This window comes from Rhinoraja longicauda, chromosome 20 (assembly GCF_053455715.1).
Source record: "Rhinoraja longicauda isolate Sanriku21f chromosome 20, sRhiLon1.1, whole genome shotgun sequence".
NCBI lineage: Eukaryota > Metazoa > Chordata > Chondrichthyes > Rajiformes > Arhynchobatidae > Rhinoraja > Rhinoraja longicauda.
This window is the reverse complement of record NC_135972.1, coordinates 20330843-20351515: the sequence shown is the minus strand read 5'-3', so window position 1 is coordinate 20351515 and position 20673 is coordinate 20330843. Positions and strand designations below refer to the sequence as shown.

Here is a 20673-nt window from a genome sequence, read left to right as displayed (position 1 = left end):
TTTCAAAGATTGTGCAAAAGGAACATGAGCAGGAAAATTTATCTGTGGGTCGACCGATCAAATATTTGTACATTCCAATGCACGCCAACTTCTCTGTGTGAACCACATGAAGGGCAAGAGCTGGGCCAGGAGGAGTGGAGTGCAGTTGACTTATAGACAATAGACAATAGACAATAGGTGCAGGAGTAGGCCATTCAGCCCTTCGAGCCAGCACCGCCATTCAATGCGATCATGGCTGATCACTCTCAATCAGTACCCCGTTCCTGCCTTCTCCCCATACCCCCTCACTCCGCTATCCTTAAGAGCTCTATCCAGCTCTCTCTTGAAAGCATCCAACGAACTGGCCTCCACTGCCTTCTGAGGCAGAGAATTCCACACCTTCACCACCCTCTGACTGAAAAAGTTCTTCCTCATCTCCGTTCTAAATGGCCTACCCCTTATTCTCAAACTGTGGCCCCTTGTTCTGGACTCCCCCAACATTGGGAACATGTTATCTGCCTCTAATGTGTCCAATCCCCTAATTATCTTATATGTTTCAATAAGATCCCCCCTCATCCTTCTAAATTCCAGTGTATACAAGCCCAATCGCTCCAGCCTTTCAACATACGACAGTCCCGCCATTCCGGGAATTAACCTAGTGAACCTACGCTGCACGCCCTCCATAGCAAGAATATCCTTCCTCAAATTTGGAGACCAAAACTGCACACAGTACTCCAGGTGCGGTCTCACCAGGGCCCGGTACAACTGTAGAAGGACCTCTTTGCTCCTATACTCAACTCCTCTTGTTACGAAGGCCAACATTCCATTGGCTTTCTTCACTGCCTGCTGAACCTGCATGCTTCCTTTCATTGACTGATGCACTAGGACACCCAGATCTCGTTGAACTCCCCCTCCTCCTAACTTAGATCAGTTTAGAGATACAATGTGAAAACGGGACCTTCGGCCCACTGAGTCCACGCCAATCAGCAATCACCTGTACACTACTTATATTCTACACACTAGGGACAATTTACAGAAGCCATTTAACTTACAAACCTCCATGTTCATATGTGATAGGAGCAGAATTAGGCAATTCAACCCATCAATTCGACACCATTCAATCATGGTTGATCTATCTTTCCACCTCAACCCCATTCTTCTGCCTTCCAATAACCCTTGGCACCCTTGATGTCTTTGAAGTGTGAGAATAAACGGAATAAATAGAAAACCCACATAGTCACAGGCAGAACACAAAGTCAGGATTTAACTCTGTGAGGCCGTGTAACCACTGTGCTGCCCACTGCCACTGTGTTTTCCCATGAAGGGAGGATATTTTCTTATATGGTGCAATGTAAATGAGAGATGCTGTGTGTGTAACACGTGTTAATCATTCATCATCCACGGCCTGGTTTGGAAAATTGAATGCCCAGGAACAAAGGAGATTACAAAAGTACTGGACACTGCCCGGTCCATCAGGGTTACTGACCTCCCCACCATTGAAGGGGTCTGTAGGAGGTGCTGCTTCGAAAAGGCAGCCAGCATCATCAGGAACCCACATCCCCCTAGCCATGCTCTCATTTCACTCCTGCCATCGGGAAGAATGTACAGAAGCCAGAAAACCGTGATCACTCGATTCAGGAACAGCTTCCTCCCAGCAACCATCAGGCTATTGAACACAATGAACTCCAACTAAACTACAAATTGCCTTGGTGCAGTGGCAGAGTTGCTGCCTTACGGCGCCAGAGACCCGGGTCCCCTCCTCACTACATGTGCTGTCTGTAAAGAGTTTGCGCATTCACCCTGTGACTGATTGGGTTCTCTCCGGGGGCTCCAGTTTTCTCCCACACTCCAAAGACATACAGGTTTATGAGTTAATTGGCTTGTGTAAATTGTCCCTAGGACAGAACTAGTGTGAATGGGTGATCGCTGGTCTGGCGCGGACTCAGTTGGTCGAAGGGCCTGTTCCCAAACTATATTTCTCAACTAAACTAAACCAAAGGACAATAAAACACTCTTCGCTCTTGACATGTGGGGCTTTTAAACCTCTCCAGGAGCCTAGTTCCGCTCTTCCACTATGAACCACCTGAGGGCAGTCTTGTCCATTGGGAACAGACAACATTTAAAGGGCAAATTGCCCAGCCCTGTGTTAAAGTGAGAGCTTACAGTATGTAGACACAAGGAACTGCAGATGCCGGAATCTTGAGTAAAACCCAAAGTGCAGGGTAACTAAGCATGTCAGACAGCATCTGTGGAGAACATGGACAGGTGACGTTTTGGGCCGGAACCCTATCTTCTAAATGACGGAGATCAGGGGAGAAAGTTGGAAAAGAGGGGTGGGGACAAAGACAAGTGATAGGTAGATTCAGAATAGGGGGAGGGGTGATTGAACGATGGGTGGACAAAGGCCAGAGTACATGTTCATAAGTCATAGCAGCAGAATTAGGCCATTCAGTCCATCAAGGCTATTCCGTCATTCAATCATCTTCCAAAGGGGAGACAAAGGGGTGTCAGATAAGTAGAGAACAGGAGTGAAATGTAAAGCCAGAGAGAGGGGAATAGCTAGAAGAGAATGGGGGGGGGGCAGGATAGTGGGAGAAATGGGTGCACACTAGGGTGGGCGGGCCACAAGAAAAAAGAGGAGGTGGAAAAAAAGAGACGTGTTACCTAAATTGGAGAATTTAATGTTCCTGCTGTTGGATTGTAAGCTCTCAAAGCGGAATATGAGGTGCTGTTCATCCAGTTTGCATGTGACCTCACTCTGGCCAATTAGGAATTTAAATCTATAACTTTCTCCCTTTTGAGATAAATGACCAACCCGCTCAGGAACGTGAGGGGGCACCTCTAACTCCCTATCCATATCCCCCCAAACGTCTCTTACAAGGTGTAATTGTATCCGCTTCTGTAGCTTGCCCTGGCAACTTGTTTCAGATACGGACTACCCTCTGAGTGGAAGAAGTTGCCCTCAAGATCCTCTTAAATCCCTCCCCCCTCTCCTTATGCCTGTGCCCTTTCATTATAGAATGCTCTCCCCTGGGAAAAAGACTGTGAGCATTCACTTTATCCATGCCCCTCCTGATCTTGTACACTTCAAAAGGTCATCTCAGCTCCAAAGAGAAAAATTCACAACCTATCCAACCTCTCCCTATAACTCGAGCTCACACGCCGGGAAATCTCTTCTGCATCCTTTCCAACTTAGTGACATTCATTTTAGAGCTGCATGACCCGAACTGCGTACTGAGAGGCCAGTCACTAAGGGGTAAAGATTTATCAGACGGATTAGATAGAAGGAAAGAAGTTTAAATGACTGGTTGGTACTGTAGATCAGTCACTGTATTCACAATCTATGTCGGGTGTTTGCAGACGCCGTTCCTGGAGGAAGTTGTCTGGCGATGCATGTTACCCGGGGGAGGTTCCAATGGGTGTCTCTTTGTTCAGGAACTGCGGCTTTGCCTGTAGCATTGATTCCTCGATGGTCATTAAACTAGATTTGAAGTTAAATAACTGTAAGGAGTTATACGTTCTCCCCGTGACCTGCGTGGGTTTTCTCCGAGATCTTCGGTTTCCCCCCCCACACTCCAAAGACGTACAGGTATGTAGGTTAATTGGCTGGGTAAATGTAAAAATAAATTAAAAAAATTGTCCCTAGTGGGTGTAGGATAGTGTTAATGTACGGGGATCACTGGGGCGGCACGGACTTGGTGGGCCGAAAAGGCCTGTTTCCGGCTGTATATATATGATATGATATGATGATAAAGGTACCTCAATCTCTGCCTGGATAGCATCTGCTCTCTGCACATTTGGGAAAGCATTGGGAGAAACAATGAAGACTCAAGCTTGTGCACGAAGACTGCAGAAGGGAGACTAGACCTGGCAGTTTTGTTGTGGTTAGGCATTGGTTTGATGGGCCAAATGGCCTCCATTGTAAACCTATATTATTCTGATTGTCTGATGCACCTCAAGAGTCTGTCGCTACCCACTGCATTAGCGTCAGGAAGAGTGAAAACTCTTTGTCCACTCAGCCTGAAGTATACTTTTATTAATAAAATAATCTGTATCAAATAGTAATGAAATGTTAATATATCAAAATAGACATATGTGTAAGTTTGTTTAACCATTTGAAATTAAGTTCTATCAATTAATCACCAATGGCCTGATTAAATAAATTAGTTGCTTTGGGATGCTGCCTGACCCGCTGAGTTCTTCCAGTGCATTTTTTTGGTAAACCTTGTGTTTTCATTATATGCTGCTTTGCTGCAAATGTTTTTGTTTCCGTAGACAAAAAAGAGCTGGTACGCATATGAATTATTATCTACAATATTTTTCTATTAATATACCCCTAGATAAAGGTATCATAATCATACTTTAATACCCAAGTATGTTTTGCAACATACGAGGAAACATGAACTCCATGTTTAAAAAAGTGAAACATAAAAATACTGCACAATTATGAAAAAATCTAAACATTTGAATCTAGTTCACATCGTCACAAAATGAGCATTAGTTGCAACCATAGAGAAATAGACATGAAATGCTGGAGTAACTCAGCGGGACAGGCAGCATCTATGGATAGAAGGAATCGGTTCAGGTCGGAAAAAGGGTCTCGACCCGAAACATCACCTATTGCTTCTCTCCAGATGTGTTGCCCGTTCCGCTGAGTTACTTCAGCATTTTGTGTCTATCTTCGGTGTAAACTAGCATCTGCAGTTCTTTCCTACCACAGAGAGATGACTGGCGTGTCTCTTATCTGGTGGCTTTTGCAACCGGTTCTGAACCTGTGAACCATTTCTGTAGGCAGTGTTACGAGACAGGACAAGAAAACACGAACAGATTGGAAGAAGCAACTTAATTTAACAATCCAAGCCCAGACTGCTATATTTGGTCTCCTTTACTGTAAACTGGTTTCTTTGGTGCCACTAGACACAGACAAGAGTTAAAAACCGCACAGCATTTTGGAGAATTTTGGTTTGGTTAAATAAATTTGTATTAAAGTTTTTAAAAAACTGTATCTCTAAACTAAAACTAAACGAGATGGGAATCGGTAGGACAGCTGTGTGAGTACTTTGTAGGTTCCTTTGTCTTGAACTTGGTTTCCTCATGCTTCTGTTGACGAATATCGAGGTCCTCACCCTTCCCGTTTGGTTCAACAGTCCTTTCTGTGGTCATGGTCTCAACTCCCACAGGCTGGCGAGGATGTTACACTCTTTCTTTCCAATTATGTTTACAGGACATCCTCAGATTATATCCTGCACCCTCCTGAAAATGGCGTGTCGTCCTTGCTCATAGTAGTGTGCTTTTTCAGAAGTCAAATATCGAGCAGGAATCACATTGCGTTGAAAGAGTAAACCGTCTTAAAACACGGGCAAGGATTCTGATGGTATACGTGTCGTTTCCCGAGAGAGGTCACAGATTCACTTGTCAGGAGAGAATAGGGGTGAAATCGTCGCCCTGGAAGTCTGGATGTACCTCTGTTTTAATTCTTAGACTAAATTTCTGTTGGATAGAAAGGAACATGAATTTACAAATACATTTTTAGCCTTAATTAATGCAGAGTTTCCACTAGGGCCCCAGGCCATGGTGTATTCAAAATAAAGGTCTGAAGGAAGTCCTAACCTGAAACATAGCCTGGGCATTCCCTGCAGAGATGCTGCCTGAACCACTGAGTTACTCCAGTACTTTGTGTTTTGATGAAGGTACGGATTAAGAATGGTTTAGGCAGGTACACGGATGGGACAGGTTTAGAGGGAAATGGGCCAAACGCGGGCAGGTGGGACTAGTGTAGATGGGACCAGGGTGGGCAAATGTAGATGGGACATGTGTGGTTGGTGTGGGCATATTGGGCCAAGGGGGCTGTTTCTGCACTATATGTCTCTATAAGGGCAGTGCAAAGAACTGCGGGGAGTTGTGGACGTAGCCCAGTCCATCAAACAAACCAGCTTCCCCACCATCAACACCATCTACACTTTACTCTGCCTTGGGAAAGCAGCCAACATAATCAAGGACCACTCACACCACAGTCATTCCCTCTTCTCCCGTCGGGCAAAAGACACAAAAAGTTGAAAGCACATACCACCAAATTCAGGGACAGCTTCTTCCCCACTGTTATCAGACAATAGACAATAGGTGCGGGAGTAGGCCATTCGGCCCTTCGAGCCAGCACCACCATTCACCCACTGTTATCAGACAATAGACAATAGGTGCAGGAGTAGGCCATTCGGCCCTTCGAGCCAGCACCACCATTCAATGTGATCATGGCTGATCATTCTCAATCAGTACCCTGTTCCTGCCTTCTCCCCATACCCCCTGACTCAGCTATCCTTAAGATCTCTATCTAGCTCTCTCTTGAATGCATTCAGAGAATTGGCCTCCACTGCCTTCTGAGGCAGTGAATTCCACAGATTTACAACTCTCTGACTGAAAAAGTTTTTCCTCATCTCCGTTCTAAATGGCCTACCCCTGTGGCCCCTTGTTCTGGACTCCCCCAACATTGGGAACATGTTTCCTGCCTCTAACGTGTCCAACCCCTTAATAATCATATATGTTTCGATAAGATCCCCTCTCATCCTTCTAAATTCCAGTGTATACAAGCCTAGCCGCTCCAGTCTTTCAACATATGACAGTCCCGCCATTCCGGGAATTAAGCTAGTAAACCTACACTGCACGCCCTCAATAGCAAGAATATCCTGCCTCAAATTTGGAGACCAAAACTGCACACAGTACTCCAGGGGCGGTCTCACTAGGGCCCTGTACAACTGCAGAAGGACCTCTTTGCTCCTATACTCAACTCCTCTTGTTATGAAGGCCAACATTCCATTGGCTTTCTTCACTGCCTGCTGTACCTGCATGCTTCCTTTCAGTGACTGATGCACTAGGACACCCAGATCGCGTTGTACGTCCCCTTTTCCTAACTTGACACCATTCAGATAATAATCTGCCTTCTTATTCTTACCACCAAAGTGGATAACCTCACACTTATCCACATTAAACTGCATCTGCCATGCATCCTCATAGTATCTTCCTCACAGCTCACACTACCACCCAGCTTTGTATCATCTGCAAATTTGCAGATTATGGGATTATGACAGAAGTCCCATAAGTTAGGGTGTAGTCCCGATCTTCCAACCTATCTCAGTGTGGACCTGCCACTTTTCTTATCTGCACTTTCTCTGTAACACTATATTATGCACTCTGGTATTTTTCTCTTTGCACTACAATTGTACTTGTGTAAAGCTTGATTATACTTACGTTCAGCATAATTTGACTGGATAGCATGCAAACAAAATTTTTCGCTGTATCTCGGTATTCGGGACAATAATAAACCATTGCCAATACCCAAGTCACTCTTGTAGTAAAAGAGCTGTAATTACCGATGTGGGGCTTGAATCCACTATGAGTGGAAACTGAAATGGCGACTTTTGCCCAGAGTAGGGGAATCGAGAACCAGAAGACATAGGTTTAAAGTAAAGGGAGTACGATTTAATAGGAACCAGAGGGGTAACTTTTGAACACAAATGGTGGTGGGTATATGGAACGAGATGTCAGGGAAGATAGTTGAGGCAGTTACGATCGCAACATTTAAGAGACATTTGGACAGGTACATGGACAGGACAAGTTTAGAGGGCTATGGGCCAAACGTAGGCAGGTGGGACTAGTGTAGATGGGGATGTTGGTCGGTGAGGGCAAGTTGGGCCAAAGGGCCTGTTTCCACGCTGTATGACTCTATGAAGTTACTGAAATTTGGAGTAATTCAGAACAATTCATACCTGAAAGTCTTTGATATAAGTCAGGAAGAAGAAGTTAAAGCAGAATGCAACAATCCACTCGCAAAGGGCACTGGTCACGTGACTGCCATACCCCTGGTGAAAACGAAAGGAGAAAGCAAGACTTAAATAGTCATTTAGGAGCGACGCGGTGGCGCAGCAGTAGAGCTGCTGCCTCACAGCGTCAGAGCCGGGTTCAATCCTGACCTCAGGTGCTGTCTAAACGGAGTTTGCACGTTCTCCCTCTTTCTCCCCTCTCTTCCCCTCTCTTCCCCCTCTCTCTTTCCCCCCATCCCCTCCCTCCTCCCTCTTCCCCCTCTTCCCCTTCCTCCATTCCCTTCTCCATCTTTCCCTTCCCCACCTTCTTCCCCTTCCCCCTCCTCCCCCTTACCCCTCCCTCTTCCCCCCTTCTTCCCTCATTCTCCCACCTCCCTCCCCCCACCTCCCTCTCCCCTGCCTCTTGCCCCATCTCCCCTTCCCCATCCCCCCTCCCCCCCCCTCACCCTCATATGACACATCCTTACCCTTTCCATTGGATCCCATGTTAATTTTGATTCCCCGCTTACAAAATAGCAGGCGATCACTGGAGTAGGCAAAGGTCAAGGAAGGTGAACAATATTTCTGTTAGATATTAAAGTGATTTCATTGAGCTGAGGACAGGACCTGTGGCTGCCACAGGAAGGTCAGTAAAATGTCACCATTAACGGTGACAGTGCTCGCAGGGACCCAAACACACTCCATGTCTAAGGACACTGACGGACCTCGGAGGATTGGCTGATTCCCAAAAGGAATTTCTACTGTACCCCCGTAGGTCCTAGCATCCCATCTCTGTCACCCCTCCGGCCCCTACATGCCACTCCATCTCTGTAATATCCTCCAGCCTCTTCACCACTCCCCATCTCTCTACCCCATCCTCCCTTCCCTGTCTCTGTAACCCCCTTCAGCCATTACACCCATACCTGTCTCTGTAACCCCCTTCAGCCCCTACACCCTATTGCTATAGCCCCTGTGGGGAATATTGCTCTAGCCCCTGTGGGGTTGTGGGCCAAATTTAGGCAAATGGGATTAGCCCAGTATGCCAACAATGGGATTAGCCCAGTATGCTAAATGGTGAAATAGCACCTGCCTCAACTACCTCCTCTGGAAGTTCGTTCCATATACTTACCACCCTCTGTGTGAAAATAATTGCCCCTCAGGTTCCTATTAAATCTTCCCCCCCCGCCCCATCACATCCCGAGGATGTGTGGGTCGGTAGGTTAATAACCCCAAGTGAAGGTGAGGGGTGGAATATGGTGCGATTGAGAGGGAACTGGGATTGGTGTAAATGTTTGGGTGATGGTCAGCATGGACTTGATGGGCTGAAGGGCCTGTTTTTTTTTGTTTTTTCTCTCTCTCTCTTTATCTCTCTTTATCTCTCTTTATCTCTCTCTCTCTATCTCTCTTTATCTCTCTCTCTCTCTTTATCTCTCTCTTTATCTCTAACCAATCAGCTGAAAGACTATACATGATTACAATCAAGCCATCCACAGTGTATAGAAACAGGCTAAAGGGAATAGCGTTTATTGCAAGATAAAATCTAATTAAAGATAGGCCGAAGAGTTCCAATGAGGTAGATGGTTGCTGAGGACAGCTCTCTAATTGCTGAAAGGTTGGTTCAGTTGCCTGATGACAGATTGGGAAGAAACAGTCCCTGAACGTGTAGCTTTGCTGCTCTCCATGACTGTCGACCCCATACTAGAGATTGGTGTAGTGTGTTCCCGAAACTCTTCAACAAAAAGGATACTGGGGAAGAAGACTGCAACAGACAATCCTGCAATGAATGCCCTGAAGCCAAACGCACAGCGATCGTTACACAATGGCAACATCTTGAAGGAAATCACAGTCTGAAAGACAAGGTATATGGTTCCCATGCCAAAAGCCAGCAATGCCCCGAGATCATGGACTACCCTTACGGCGGTTTCCTGGACACAAGATAGGGAATAGAAAATGTAAGATTAGTCATGTTCAGAAGTCATTGGAGCAGAATTAAGCCATTCAGCCCATCGAGTCTACTCCACCATTCAATCAAGGCTGATCTATCTTTTCCTCTCAACCCCATTCTTCTGCCTTCTCCCCATAACCTTTGATGCCCTTGCTAATCAAGAACCTGTCAGTCTCCATTTTAAAAATACCCAATGACTTGGCCTCCACAGCCATCTGTGGCAATGAATTCCACAGATTCACCACCATCTGGATAAAGAAATTCCTCCTCATCTCCTTTCTAAAGGTAAGTCACTTTATTTTGAGGCTGTTGCCTCTGGTCCTAGACTCTCTCACTAGTGGAAACACCATTATTGGAAGTTCCAGTGTCAATAAAAATAAAATAATTCAACCAACGTACCAATTTTTATGCAATATAAGGAAAGACTATATAGGATGGGTTTATAGTTACTGGAAGGTAAGAGGCTGAGGGGAGACCTTACAGTGGTTTAAAAATTATGACGTGCCTAGCTAGGGTAGATAGATTATTTTCTGTGGGTTGACAAGTCTATAACTGGAGCGCACAGGCTTAGGGTGCATGGGAAGAAATTTAAAGGAGATCTAAGGGGCAACTTTTAAAAAAACATATTTTTGTTCAGTTTATTATCACATGTACCGAGCGAGGTACAGTGAAAAGCTTTTTTGTTGCTTGCTATCCAGTCAGTGGAAAGACTATACATGATTACAATCAAGCCATCCGCAGTGTATGGATACAGTTTAAAGGGAATAACGTTTAGTGCAAGATAAAGTCCAGTAAAGTCCAATTAGAGATAGCCCGAGGGTCTCCAATGAGGTAGATGGAAGGTCAGGACTGCTCTCTGGTAGTTGATAGGATGGTTCAATTGCCTGATAACAGCTGGGAAGAAACTGTCCCTGAATCTGGAGGTACGGAGGTACACTTCCATACATCTTGCCTCACACAGAGGGTGGTGGTTATATGGAGTGAGCTGCCAGGCGAGGTGGTAGCGGCAGGTACAGTTACAATGTTGAAAAAGCAAGTGCATGGGTACATAAATAGGAGGAGGGTAGAAGGATGTGTGCCAAACACAAGAAGGCAATATAGAGATCCAGATCTTATGCAGGCAAATGGGATTAGCGAAGATAGATATTATTGTGGGCATAGAAGAGTTGGGCTGAAGGGTCTGTTTCTGTGCTGCACAATTCTAAGTCACATATACAAGAGGGGTTATTCACAGACAAAAGGATATAAACACATGGACGCACTAATCGCAGCTTGGTTTGGGAATAGCTCTTCCCAAGACTGTGCAGTGAGTTGTAGATGTGGCCTGGTCTATCACACAGACCAGACTCCCAACCACTGACTCCATCTACACTTCATGCTGCTTCGGAAAAGCAACCAACATAATCAAAGACTTGTCCAACCCCGTTCATTCGTTCTTCTCCCTGCTCCTATCCAGCAGAAGATACAGAAGCTTGAAAGCGCGCACCACCAGACTCAGAAACGGGTTCTTCCCATCTGTAAACAGACTTCTAAATGGTCCTTCCATAAGCTGGGGGACTGTCCGATTCACGTCTACCGATTGCGCACATTGGACTTTGTCTATGGAACTGACATGCCACAATGTTGAGAACTACATTCTGCACTCTGTATCTTCCCCTTTGCTTTCTGATCTGATATTTGATCTGCTCGATAGCATGCAAAACTAACTTTTCACTGTACCTCGGTACACATGACAATAATAAACCTAAACCCACACATCTTTATGCAGAGAGTGGCAGTGATCCAGAACTTGCTGTTCACTGTGAAGCGGGCAGAGACAATGGTAGCTTTCAGAAAACAATTGGAGAGGCACTTGAGGGAAAATAATTTAGGGAGCTCCAGAGAAAGTTTTAGAGATACGGCATGGAAACAAGTCCTTTAGCCCACCGATCCTCAAGATTATTAAGGGGTTGGACACGTTAGAGGCAGGAAACATGTTCCCAATGTTGGGGGAGTCCAGAACCAGGGGCCACAGTTTAAGAATAAGGCGTAGGCCATTTAGAACAGAGATGAGGAAAAACTTTTTCAGTCAGAGAGTTGTAAATCTGTGGAATTCTCTGCCTCAGAAGGCAGTGGAGGCCAATTCTCTGAATGCATTCAAGAGAGAGCTAGATAGAGCTCTTAAGGAAAGCGGAGTCAGGGGGTATGGGGAGAAGGCAGGAACGGGGTACTGATCGGGAATGATCAGCCATGATCACATTGTTGCCTCGAAGGGCCGAATGGCCTACTCCTGCACCTATTGTCTATTGTCTATTGAGTCCATGCCGACCACAGATCCACCCGTTCACACTAGTTCTATGTTAGCCCACTTTCTCAGCCACATACCAGGGCCAATTTACAGAGGGCCAATTAACCTACAAACCCACATGCCTTTGTGATGTGGGAGGAAACCGGAGCACCCGGAGGAAACCTACACAGTCACAAAAAGAACGTACAAACTCCACACACAGAGAGCACCCAAGGTCAGGATCAGCCCATAATGTCAGAGAAGATAGATCAGTACAGTACAGGAACATGCCCTTCAGCCCACAATGTTATAGGAGATAGTACAGTACAGCACAGAAACGGACCGTCAGCCCACAATGTCATAGTAGATAATACAGTACAGCACAGAAACAGGCTCTGTGGCCCACAATGGCATAGAAGAAAGAACAGTACATCACAGCAACAGGCTCTATGGCCCACAATGTCATAGAAAATAGAACATAAAATAATACAGCACATGAACAGGCCCTTCTGCCCATAATGTCATAGAACATAGAACATTACAGAACAGAAACAGGTCCTTCGGCCCACAATATCTTTTGGTCAAGCCTGATGACAAGACTGACTCTTGTCTGCCTGCATTTGATCCATTCCCTGCGTATCCATGTGTCTATCCAAAAGCCTCTAAAACACCACTATTGTATCTGCCTCCTCTAATACCCCTGGGATATCTCTTCAGACTCTGAAGAAAAATTTTGTTACCTGGACTGGTTGGCTTGAGTTATAGGGAAAGGTTGGATAGACTTGGACTCTTTTATTTGGAGTGTATCATGAAGGGCATGGATAAAGTGAGCATTTACAGTCTTTTTGCCAGAGTAGAGGATTCAAAAACTAGAGGGAATAGGCTTAAGTTGAGAGGGGAGAGATTTAAGAGGGACCTCAGGGGCACCTTTTTCATTCAGAGGGTGGTCCATATCTGGAACGAGCTGCCAGAGGAAGCTATAGAAGCGGGTACAATTGCGATTTTTAAAAGATATTTGGACAGATATTTGGGCAGGAAGGGTTTAGAAGGAGCAGGTATGAACTGCAGGTGCTAGTTTATACTGAAGAGAGGCACAAGAAATAAGTGACATTTCGGGTCGAGACCCTTCTTCAGTCTGAAGAAGGGTTCAAACCCAAAACGTCACCTATCCTTTTCTGCAAAGATGCTGCCTGATCCGTAGAGTTCCTCCGGCATTTTGTGTCTATCTAGGGTTTGCAAGGATAGGGGCCAAATGGAAGCAAATGGGCAAACAAGCAAACAAGCCCAGAATGCCAACCTGGTTGGCATGGTCAAGGTGAGCTGAAGAGCCCATTTCTATGCTGTGCAGGATTCTGCAAGACTAGACTAGACCTACCTGGAAGTTGGCCACAATACACATCCCGAGGCAGGCCAGTAAACCGCACAGAAGCGCACCACAGTTTACATTGGACTTCACAAAGGGGTTTGCCTTGTTCAGGGTTTCCAGTATCTTGTATCGAATGTAGATGGTGAACGCACCTAGAAAAGAGCACAAGAGCAGTCAAACTGTGGCATGGGTGAGGAGTCAATAGATCTTCCACGAATCAGCTTTCAAGAGCTCTTTCATTAACAACTACAGCCACTTCATTTCATGGTCTCAATCCTGGATGGTGAGGACGGTTTAATATAACACTGGAACTCTTGTGTTGCACACCTGGGAAACTGAGACCATGACAAATGGTGGGACAGGGAGCAATAAAATCCACGCAGAGATGGTGATGAGGTTGTGAGTGAATGAGACAGAGAAAGAGCGAGACGGAGAGAGAGAGAGACAGAGAGAGAGACCGGCAGACAGAGAGAGAAAGGCAGGGAGAAACAGAGAGAGAGAGACACACACACACAGAGAACCAGAGACTCTGGTTCAATCCTGACCTTGGATGTGGTCTGTGTGGAGTTTGCACGTTCTCCCTGTGACCAGGTGTGTTTCCTGCAGGTGCTCCAGTTTCCCCCAACACCCCAATGACGTGTGGGTTTGTAGGTTTATTGGCCTATGTTAGTTGTCCGAAGTGTGTAGGGAGTGGATGAGAAAGTGGGATAACAGAGAGTAGATGCCATAGGGGCCAAGTCACTGGGTATTTTCTAAGGCGGAGATTGACAGATTCCTGATTTGTAAGGCCGTCAAAGATTTACAGGGAGAAGGCAGGAGAATGGGGTTGAGTGGAAAAGGTAGACCAGCAACGACTGAATGGTGGAGTAGACTCAATGGGCCAAACGACCTAATTCTGCTCCAAAGACGTATGAACAGTGAGAATAGGCAATCAATGGTTGGTGTGGACATGGTGAGCTGAAGGACCTGTTTCCATGCTGTAATTATAAACACTGAGGACCTCTGGTTTAATGTCTCAGCAGTTCTCACATTGCAGTCTTATGTGGACAGGTAGAAACCAGGCAAAGGCTAGGATGTGAAATGCCAAGATCAAATCGAAGCTTCAAAAAAATATAAATCCAACCAACCACAATTGGTGAGACCATAATTGGAGCACTATTTGCAGTTCTGGTCGCCCAGCTACTGGAAGGATGTCATTAAGTTGTAAAGGATGCAGAAGAGATTCACCAGGATGTTAACTGGACATGCGATCTTGAGTTATAGGGAGAGGCTGGATAAGCTGGGACTATTTTCTTTAGAGCGTAGGAGGCTGAGGGGGTGACCTTATTGCGATGTACAAGTTCATGAGGGGCATGGATAAAGTGAATGCTCACAGTCTTTTTCCCCAGAGTAGAGGATTCTAAAACAAGAGGGCGCAGGTTTAAAGTGAGAGGGGAAAGATTTAAGAGGGACCTTGGGGGCACCTTTTTCAGTGTAGTGTGTACCTGGAATGAGCTGTCAGAGGAAGCTGTAGAAGTGGATACTGTTAAAAGACATTTGGACAGATATATGGATAGGAAGAGTTTAGAAGTAATGGGCCAAATGCAGGCAAATGAGACAAGCCCACCATGCCAACGTAGTCGGCATGCTCAAGGTTGGCTCAAGGGCCTGTTTCCGTGTAGTACAGTTATATGACTGGGCGGCAGAGTGGCAAAGCAGTAGATTTGTAAGGCAGAGAACCAGGGTCGATCCTGAGTACAGGTGCTGTCTGTACGAAGTTTGTACGTTCCCTCTGTGACTGCGTGGGTTTTTTTTCCAGGTGCTCCGGTTTCCTCCCACACTCCAAAGACGTGCGGGTTTGTAGGTTAATTGGCTTCAGTAAATTATAAATTGTCCCTAGTGTGTAGGATAGTGTTTGTGTATGGGGTGATCGCTGGTCGGCACGGACTCGGGGCGGGAGGGCATGTTTCTGCCCTGTATCTCTAAAGTCTAAAGACTCCATCATTCAACATCTACTGTCAAAAATAGAAGAGATTTCTGTGCTTACCCAGAAAAGATGAGATATTGATCATTAATCCAAAAACACAACTCTCTGGAGGCGTTGTCCCAGTGTCGCTGCAAAGAAACATAGTAGAGAAAAAAGAAAACATATTTTAGAAAGAGTGTAAACGGAACACCAACAGATTTCGAGGATTCAGATCAATGCTGGAAGAAAACACTCAGACAATGGTAAATTCGAAACACAGACATTTATTAAACCAACATTAAAGCAGCACCCAAGCCATGGGAAGACAACAATAATAAAAACAACACGAAGTGTTGGAATAAGTCAACGGGTCAGGCAGCATCTCTGTAGAACAGTGCGGCACAGTGGCGCAGCGGTAGAGTTGCTGCCCCATAGCGCCAGTGACCCAGGTTTGATCCAGCACCCGGGGAAACCCACGTGGTCACAGGGAGAATGTACAAACTCCCTGCAGACAGCACCCATAGTCAGGATCAAACCCGGGTCTCCGGCGCTGTGAGGTAGCAGCTCTGACGCTGCGCCACCGTGCCGCACGCAAATGCTGATTAATATGAACCAATACAACTATAAATCATGGTGAGCTGTGTCTTTGCTCATACTGTTATGGTTATCTAGTATTACAATCATTAATTTGTTGTAATATTGATTATTGTACATTTACTGTGTGTTATTTCATTAATGGGCCTCTTAAGTTGTAGCAACTAAGATTGTTCTGTTGCTGATATATATGACAATTAAACACTTTTGATTCTCTTTCGATCTGACCAAGGCCCCTGGTTACTTTTGCCAAAAAACCTCTGCAACTTAGCAAGACACCAATTTTTCTCTTCACCAAGTTCCTAAGTTTGCACTCATCCCGACTAAATGCCATATCCTATCATTCATTGCTTTTCCTAAGCTCTCACTTCCTCATCTGTTCCTGCCTAGCCACCTGTTTCAGCCTGAAGGGTCCCGACCTGAAATGTCATCTGTCCATTCCTTCCATAGATGCTGTCTGACCCGCTGAGTTACTTCTGCATTTTGTGTCTATTTTTGGTATAAACCAGCATCTGCAGTTCCTCTTTATTACTCCAACACTTGCTGAAGATTGCAGCAGCAGCAGTTCCTTGCGCAGTCATACAGTATGTCAGTCCTAATTGTGATTCTGGCACAGTCATAGAATCATACAGCACGAAAATGGGTCCTTCGGCCTAACTTGTCCATAAGTTGCCCTAAGATGCTCATCTAGGGGGAAATGTACAGAGGCCTATTAACTTCCAAATCTTTATGTCTTTTTTAGAAGTAGGAAGAAACCAGAGCACCCAGAGGAAACCCACGCAGTCATCGGGATAACATGCAAACTCCACACAGACAATATCCAAGGTCGCGATCGTACCCGGGTCTCTAGCACTGTGAGACAGTGGCACTACCTGCTGCACCAGTGTGTCGCCCCATGCAAATCAGGCTCTGATAATGTGTTGGTTTTGTTTCCAACGTCTAATGAACTGTAGAAATGAAATACAGCACAACGCTCACATTCCAATGTTTAAACTCAAAAGGACACAGAGTGCTGGAGTAACTCAGCGGGTCAGGCAGCATCTCTGGAGAACAAGGATAGGTGATGTTTCAGGTCGGCACCCTCCTTCAGACTTTAAACCTCTTGTTTAAACTTCCTGACAATAAAAGCTTAGTCAGGCTGAATCTTCTCTGCACAAATAATCTCACGTACTATTTCCAAAGCAAAAAATAAACTACCGATGATGAAAACCTGAAATATAGATAGAAACTTCTAAAAGTCCTTAGCAGGTCCGATAGCATCTGTTGGAAGAAGAACTGCATACCAGTTTATGGCTTCAAGGAAGTTAACTCTGCCTGACCTGCAGAGTATCTGCAGTACATTCCATTTTTATTTACAATGTTTGTTATTTGCTGGACATGAATTGATAATAAACTAAACTAAAATAAACTAAAGAATCTTTGGAATCGATTATCCAAGAGAGTTAGTAGGAAAGAAAACTGCAGATGCTGGTTTATATCGAAGGTGAGTTACCCGATGAGTTACTCCAGCATTTTGTGTCTACCTATCCAAGAGAGTTGTCGGGCTGAGTCAATGTTTAGGCAAGAAAGATTTCTACATGTTAAGAGACTCAGGGATATGGGGCGAGAGAACAAAAGAGGGTAAAATGACGGGAACTAGGCCAAGAGGAGATTTTAGTTTAGTTTAGTTTAGAGATATAGTGTGGAAACAGGCCCGTCGGCCCACCGAGACCGTGCCAAACAGCGAACACGTGTTCACACTAGTTCTATGTGATCCTAATGTAATAAAGATGCTGGTTTATACCAAAGATGGAAGGGTCCTGATCTAAAACGTCACCTATCCATTTTCTCCAGGGATGCTACCTGACTCACTGAGTTGCTCAGCACTTTGTATCTGTCTATGTTATCTCACTTACTCATCCCCCTCCCTACTCGCTGGGGGTAATTTACAGACGCTAATTAACCGACGAAACCGCACGTCTTTGGAATGTGGAAGGAAACCGGAGCACCTGGAGAAAAGCCATGCAGTCGCAGGGAGAACGTGCAAACTCCACACCGACAACACCCGAGGTCAGGATCAAACCCAGGACTCTCGCGCTGTGGGGCAGCAGCTCTACCCTCTGTGCCACCCTCCAATACATCAGCCATGATCATCATAAATAACTGGGCAAGCCTGAGAGTCCAGATGGTCACCATCTGCTCCTAACTGATTTCCATAGTACCATGACCCTCACATGAGGCCACTCTTCCCACTGTGTCTGTTCCAGCTCTTTGACTGTGCTGTCCCAATGCTTCCCATTGATTGGACAGTGTCTCCTACCCAGGGTGGGAGAATAATCCACCACCCCTTTATCCTTAGCTCCACATTGTAGGAGGCTGAGGGGTGATCTTATAGAGGTGTATAAGATCATGAGGGGAATAGATAGGGTGAATGCACAGAATCGTTTACCCAGGATAGGGGAATCAAAAACCAGAGGACAATAGGTGTAATTTGAAAGGAGAAAGATTTAATGGGAATTTACAGAGTTAACTTGGTCTGGTTGAATCCAAGCCCAAGTGCTTATAACTTTGTTCAAGGTCAACTTGACTCCAATACACAGATTGATTTTCTACAAGTATATAAAACTATGAAATGAATAGACAGGGTGAATGCAGAATATTTTCCCCAGGGTAGGGGAATCAGGAATTAGAGGGCATCAATTTAATGTGACGGGAAAATTTTAATGGGAACCTGAGGGGAAACTTTTTCACACAGAGGATGGTGGGTGCATTGAACGAGCTGTCAGAGGAGTAGTTGTAGCAGGTACTCGCACAACATTTAAAAGACATTTGGACAGCTACATGGATAGGAAAGGTTTAGAGGGAGATGGGACAAACGCAGGCAGGTGGGACCTGTGCAGAAGGGGCATGTTGGTCGGTGCGGGCTAGCTGGGCCAAAGTCACTAAGGAGAGAAACTGCAGACATGGTCTTATTTCAGTTCCCCTTGCAGATTCTGCAGCTGGACCAGCAGAGGAATGGAAAGTGAAAGAACATCAACAGACCCAACTAGAGAGAATACAATTATGTTATAGAAAGAAGATGCCTACTATTCAATAGATTTAGTTTAATTTCGTTTCTTGTGAAAAGCCTTTTTGTTGCGTGGAAGCCAGTCACCAAAAGACTACGTGATTACAATCAAGCGATTGACACAAGATGCTGGAATAACTCAGTGGAGGCAGCCACTCTGGAGAAAAAGGGTGGATGATATTTCGGGTCAGGACCCTTCTTCAGATAGGTTCTCCCTGTAACCACGTGGGGTTTCTCCGTGTACTCCGTGTTCCTCCCACACTCCAAAGATGTACAGGGCTGTAGGTTATTTGGCTTTTGCACAATTTTAAATTGTCCCTGTGTAGTATAGTGCTAGTGTAAGGGGTGATCGCTGGTCGGCGCTGACTCAGTGGGCCAAAGGGCCTGTTACCGCGTTGTATCTCTGCAATCTAAAGTCTAAAGCCCAAAGATGCTGCCTGATCCGCTGAGTTACTCCAGCAACTTGTGTCTATCTTTGGTATAAACCAGCATCCGCAGTTCTTTTGTTTCTTCACGATCACAATCAAGCCGTCCACAGTGTACAGAAACAGGATGAAGGGAATGACGTTTAGTGCAAGATAAGGTCCAGTAAAGTCCGATTAAAGATAGTCCGAGGATCTCCGATTCCCCTGTACAGATGCTGTCTGACCTGCTGAGTTCCCCCAGCAACTTTTTGCTTCAGATTCCAGCATCTGCAGCCTCTGGTGTCTGTGCAATGCCGACAAGCAGCGCACAGGTTCCTTACGGCGGCACACAAAGAGTTAAAGCCAGCGCTATCTCTACAATGGGCACCTGTCCGCGCTGCGGGAGGTGGCAGGGGTTCGCTTCCAGGGCGAAGCGGATAAGTTTGAAGGCAACTCACCTGATAAAGGGGATGAATGGGACGACGTCCTTACGCTCCACGGCGATGATGAAGGTTATAATGAAGCCGGCACAGGACCAGATAACCAGGAAGATTGGCAGGACATGAAGAACAGGCTTCAGGCAACGCATCGCTGCAAATCCTGCCTCTGCCCCCGAGCGCTGGGGCCGCATCACTCTCTGCTTCCGGGTCCAGTCACAGCTCAAATGTGCAGCAATGATTCGCGAGTCTCGGAAGATTTAAAAGGAGGGGAGTGGGATTTAAGCGAGGCGCCTCCTCCCCATTCCCCGACCCGCTGCGAACCACAAGACTCGAGTTTAAACAACTTCCAGGAGTTTAAAAAAAACACCCTAATGTTGGGAAGTTTGGCAACTTCCCTTGGTCTCCTGACTGAGGCAAAAAGGCATTGCTCAAGAGTCGTTCAGTGTTGGGAACGAGCGAGCGCCCGGCGAGGGCGAGAAATGTCATCACGCTCTCAGCTGGACAGCACGGGTTACAGACCCTTCGGCCCAACTTGTCCGTGCTGTGTGGATAGACTCAGAGTGCTGGAGTAACTCAGCGGATCAGGCAGCATCTCTGATGAAAAAGGATGGGTGACTTTTCGGGTTGGGACCTTTCTGAAGACTTTGTTTGTGTCCAACACTTTGTGTCTAATTTTGGTATAAACCTGCATCTGCAGTTCTTTGTGCTGTACCACGTTTTCCCACTGGACTGCAATAGTCCCATTTGCCTGCGTTTAGTCCACATCCCTCTAAACCCTCCCCCTCCACATATCTATGAATTATGAGAGATTCAAGAGTTTGGGATCTTGAGCAGGGCTGTTATCAGGCAACTGAACCATCCTACCATCAACTAGAGAGTGGTGCTGACCTACCAA

General features: G+C 45.8%; 1 protein-coding gene across 1 annotated transcript; it reads right to left on the bottom strand.

Moving 5' to 3' along the window:
• Positions 1-4396: 4396 nt before the first annotated feature.
• Positions 4397-20141, bottom strand: dram1 (DNA-damage regulated autophagy modulator 1). Its single transcript, XM_078416574.1, has 7 exons — positions 19797-20141; positions 15376-15443; positions 13359-13501; positions 9520-9697; positions 8261-8319; positions 7740-7832; positions 4397-5469 (listed from the first exon to the last, which is right to left on the bottom strand). Exons 1-7 carry the CDS (start codon positions 19967-19969, stop codon positions 5395-5397), a joined length of 789 nt encoding a protein of 262 aa, XP_078272700.1. The 5' UTR covers positions 19970-20141; the 3' UTR covers positions 4397-5394.
• Between the last annotated feature and the right edge of the window lie 532 nt (positions 20142-20673).

Bases quoted from the DNA above. Each gene is read 5' to 3' on its own strand.
- dram1 (XM_078416574.1), bottom strand. From the start codon at position 19,969: ATGCGGCCCCAGCGCTCGGGGGCAGAGGCAGGATTTGCAGCGATGCGT. The intron at 15,444-19,796 runs GTGAGTTGCCTT...GTTTCTTTGCAG, and splicing joins CCATTCATCCCCTTTATCAG to CGACACTGGGACAACGCCTC. The intron at 13,502-15,375 runs GTAAGCACAGAA...GCTCTTTTCTAG, and splicing joins CAATATCTCATCTTTTCTGG to GTGCGTTCACCATCTACATT.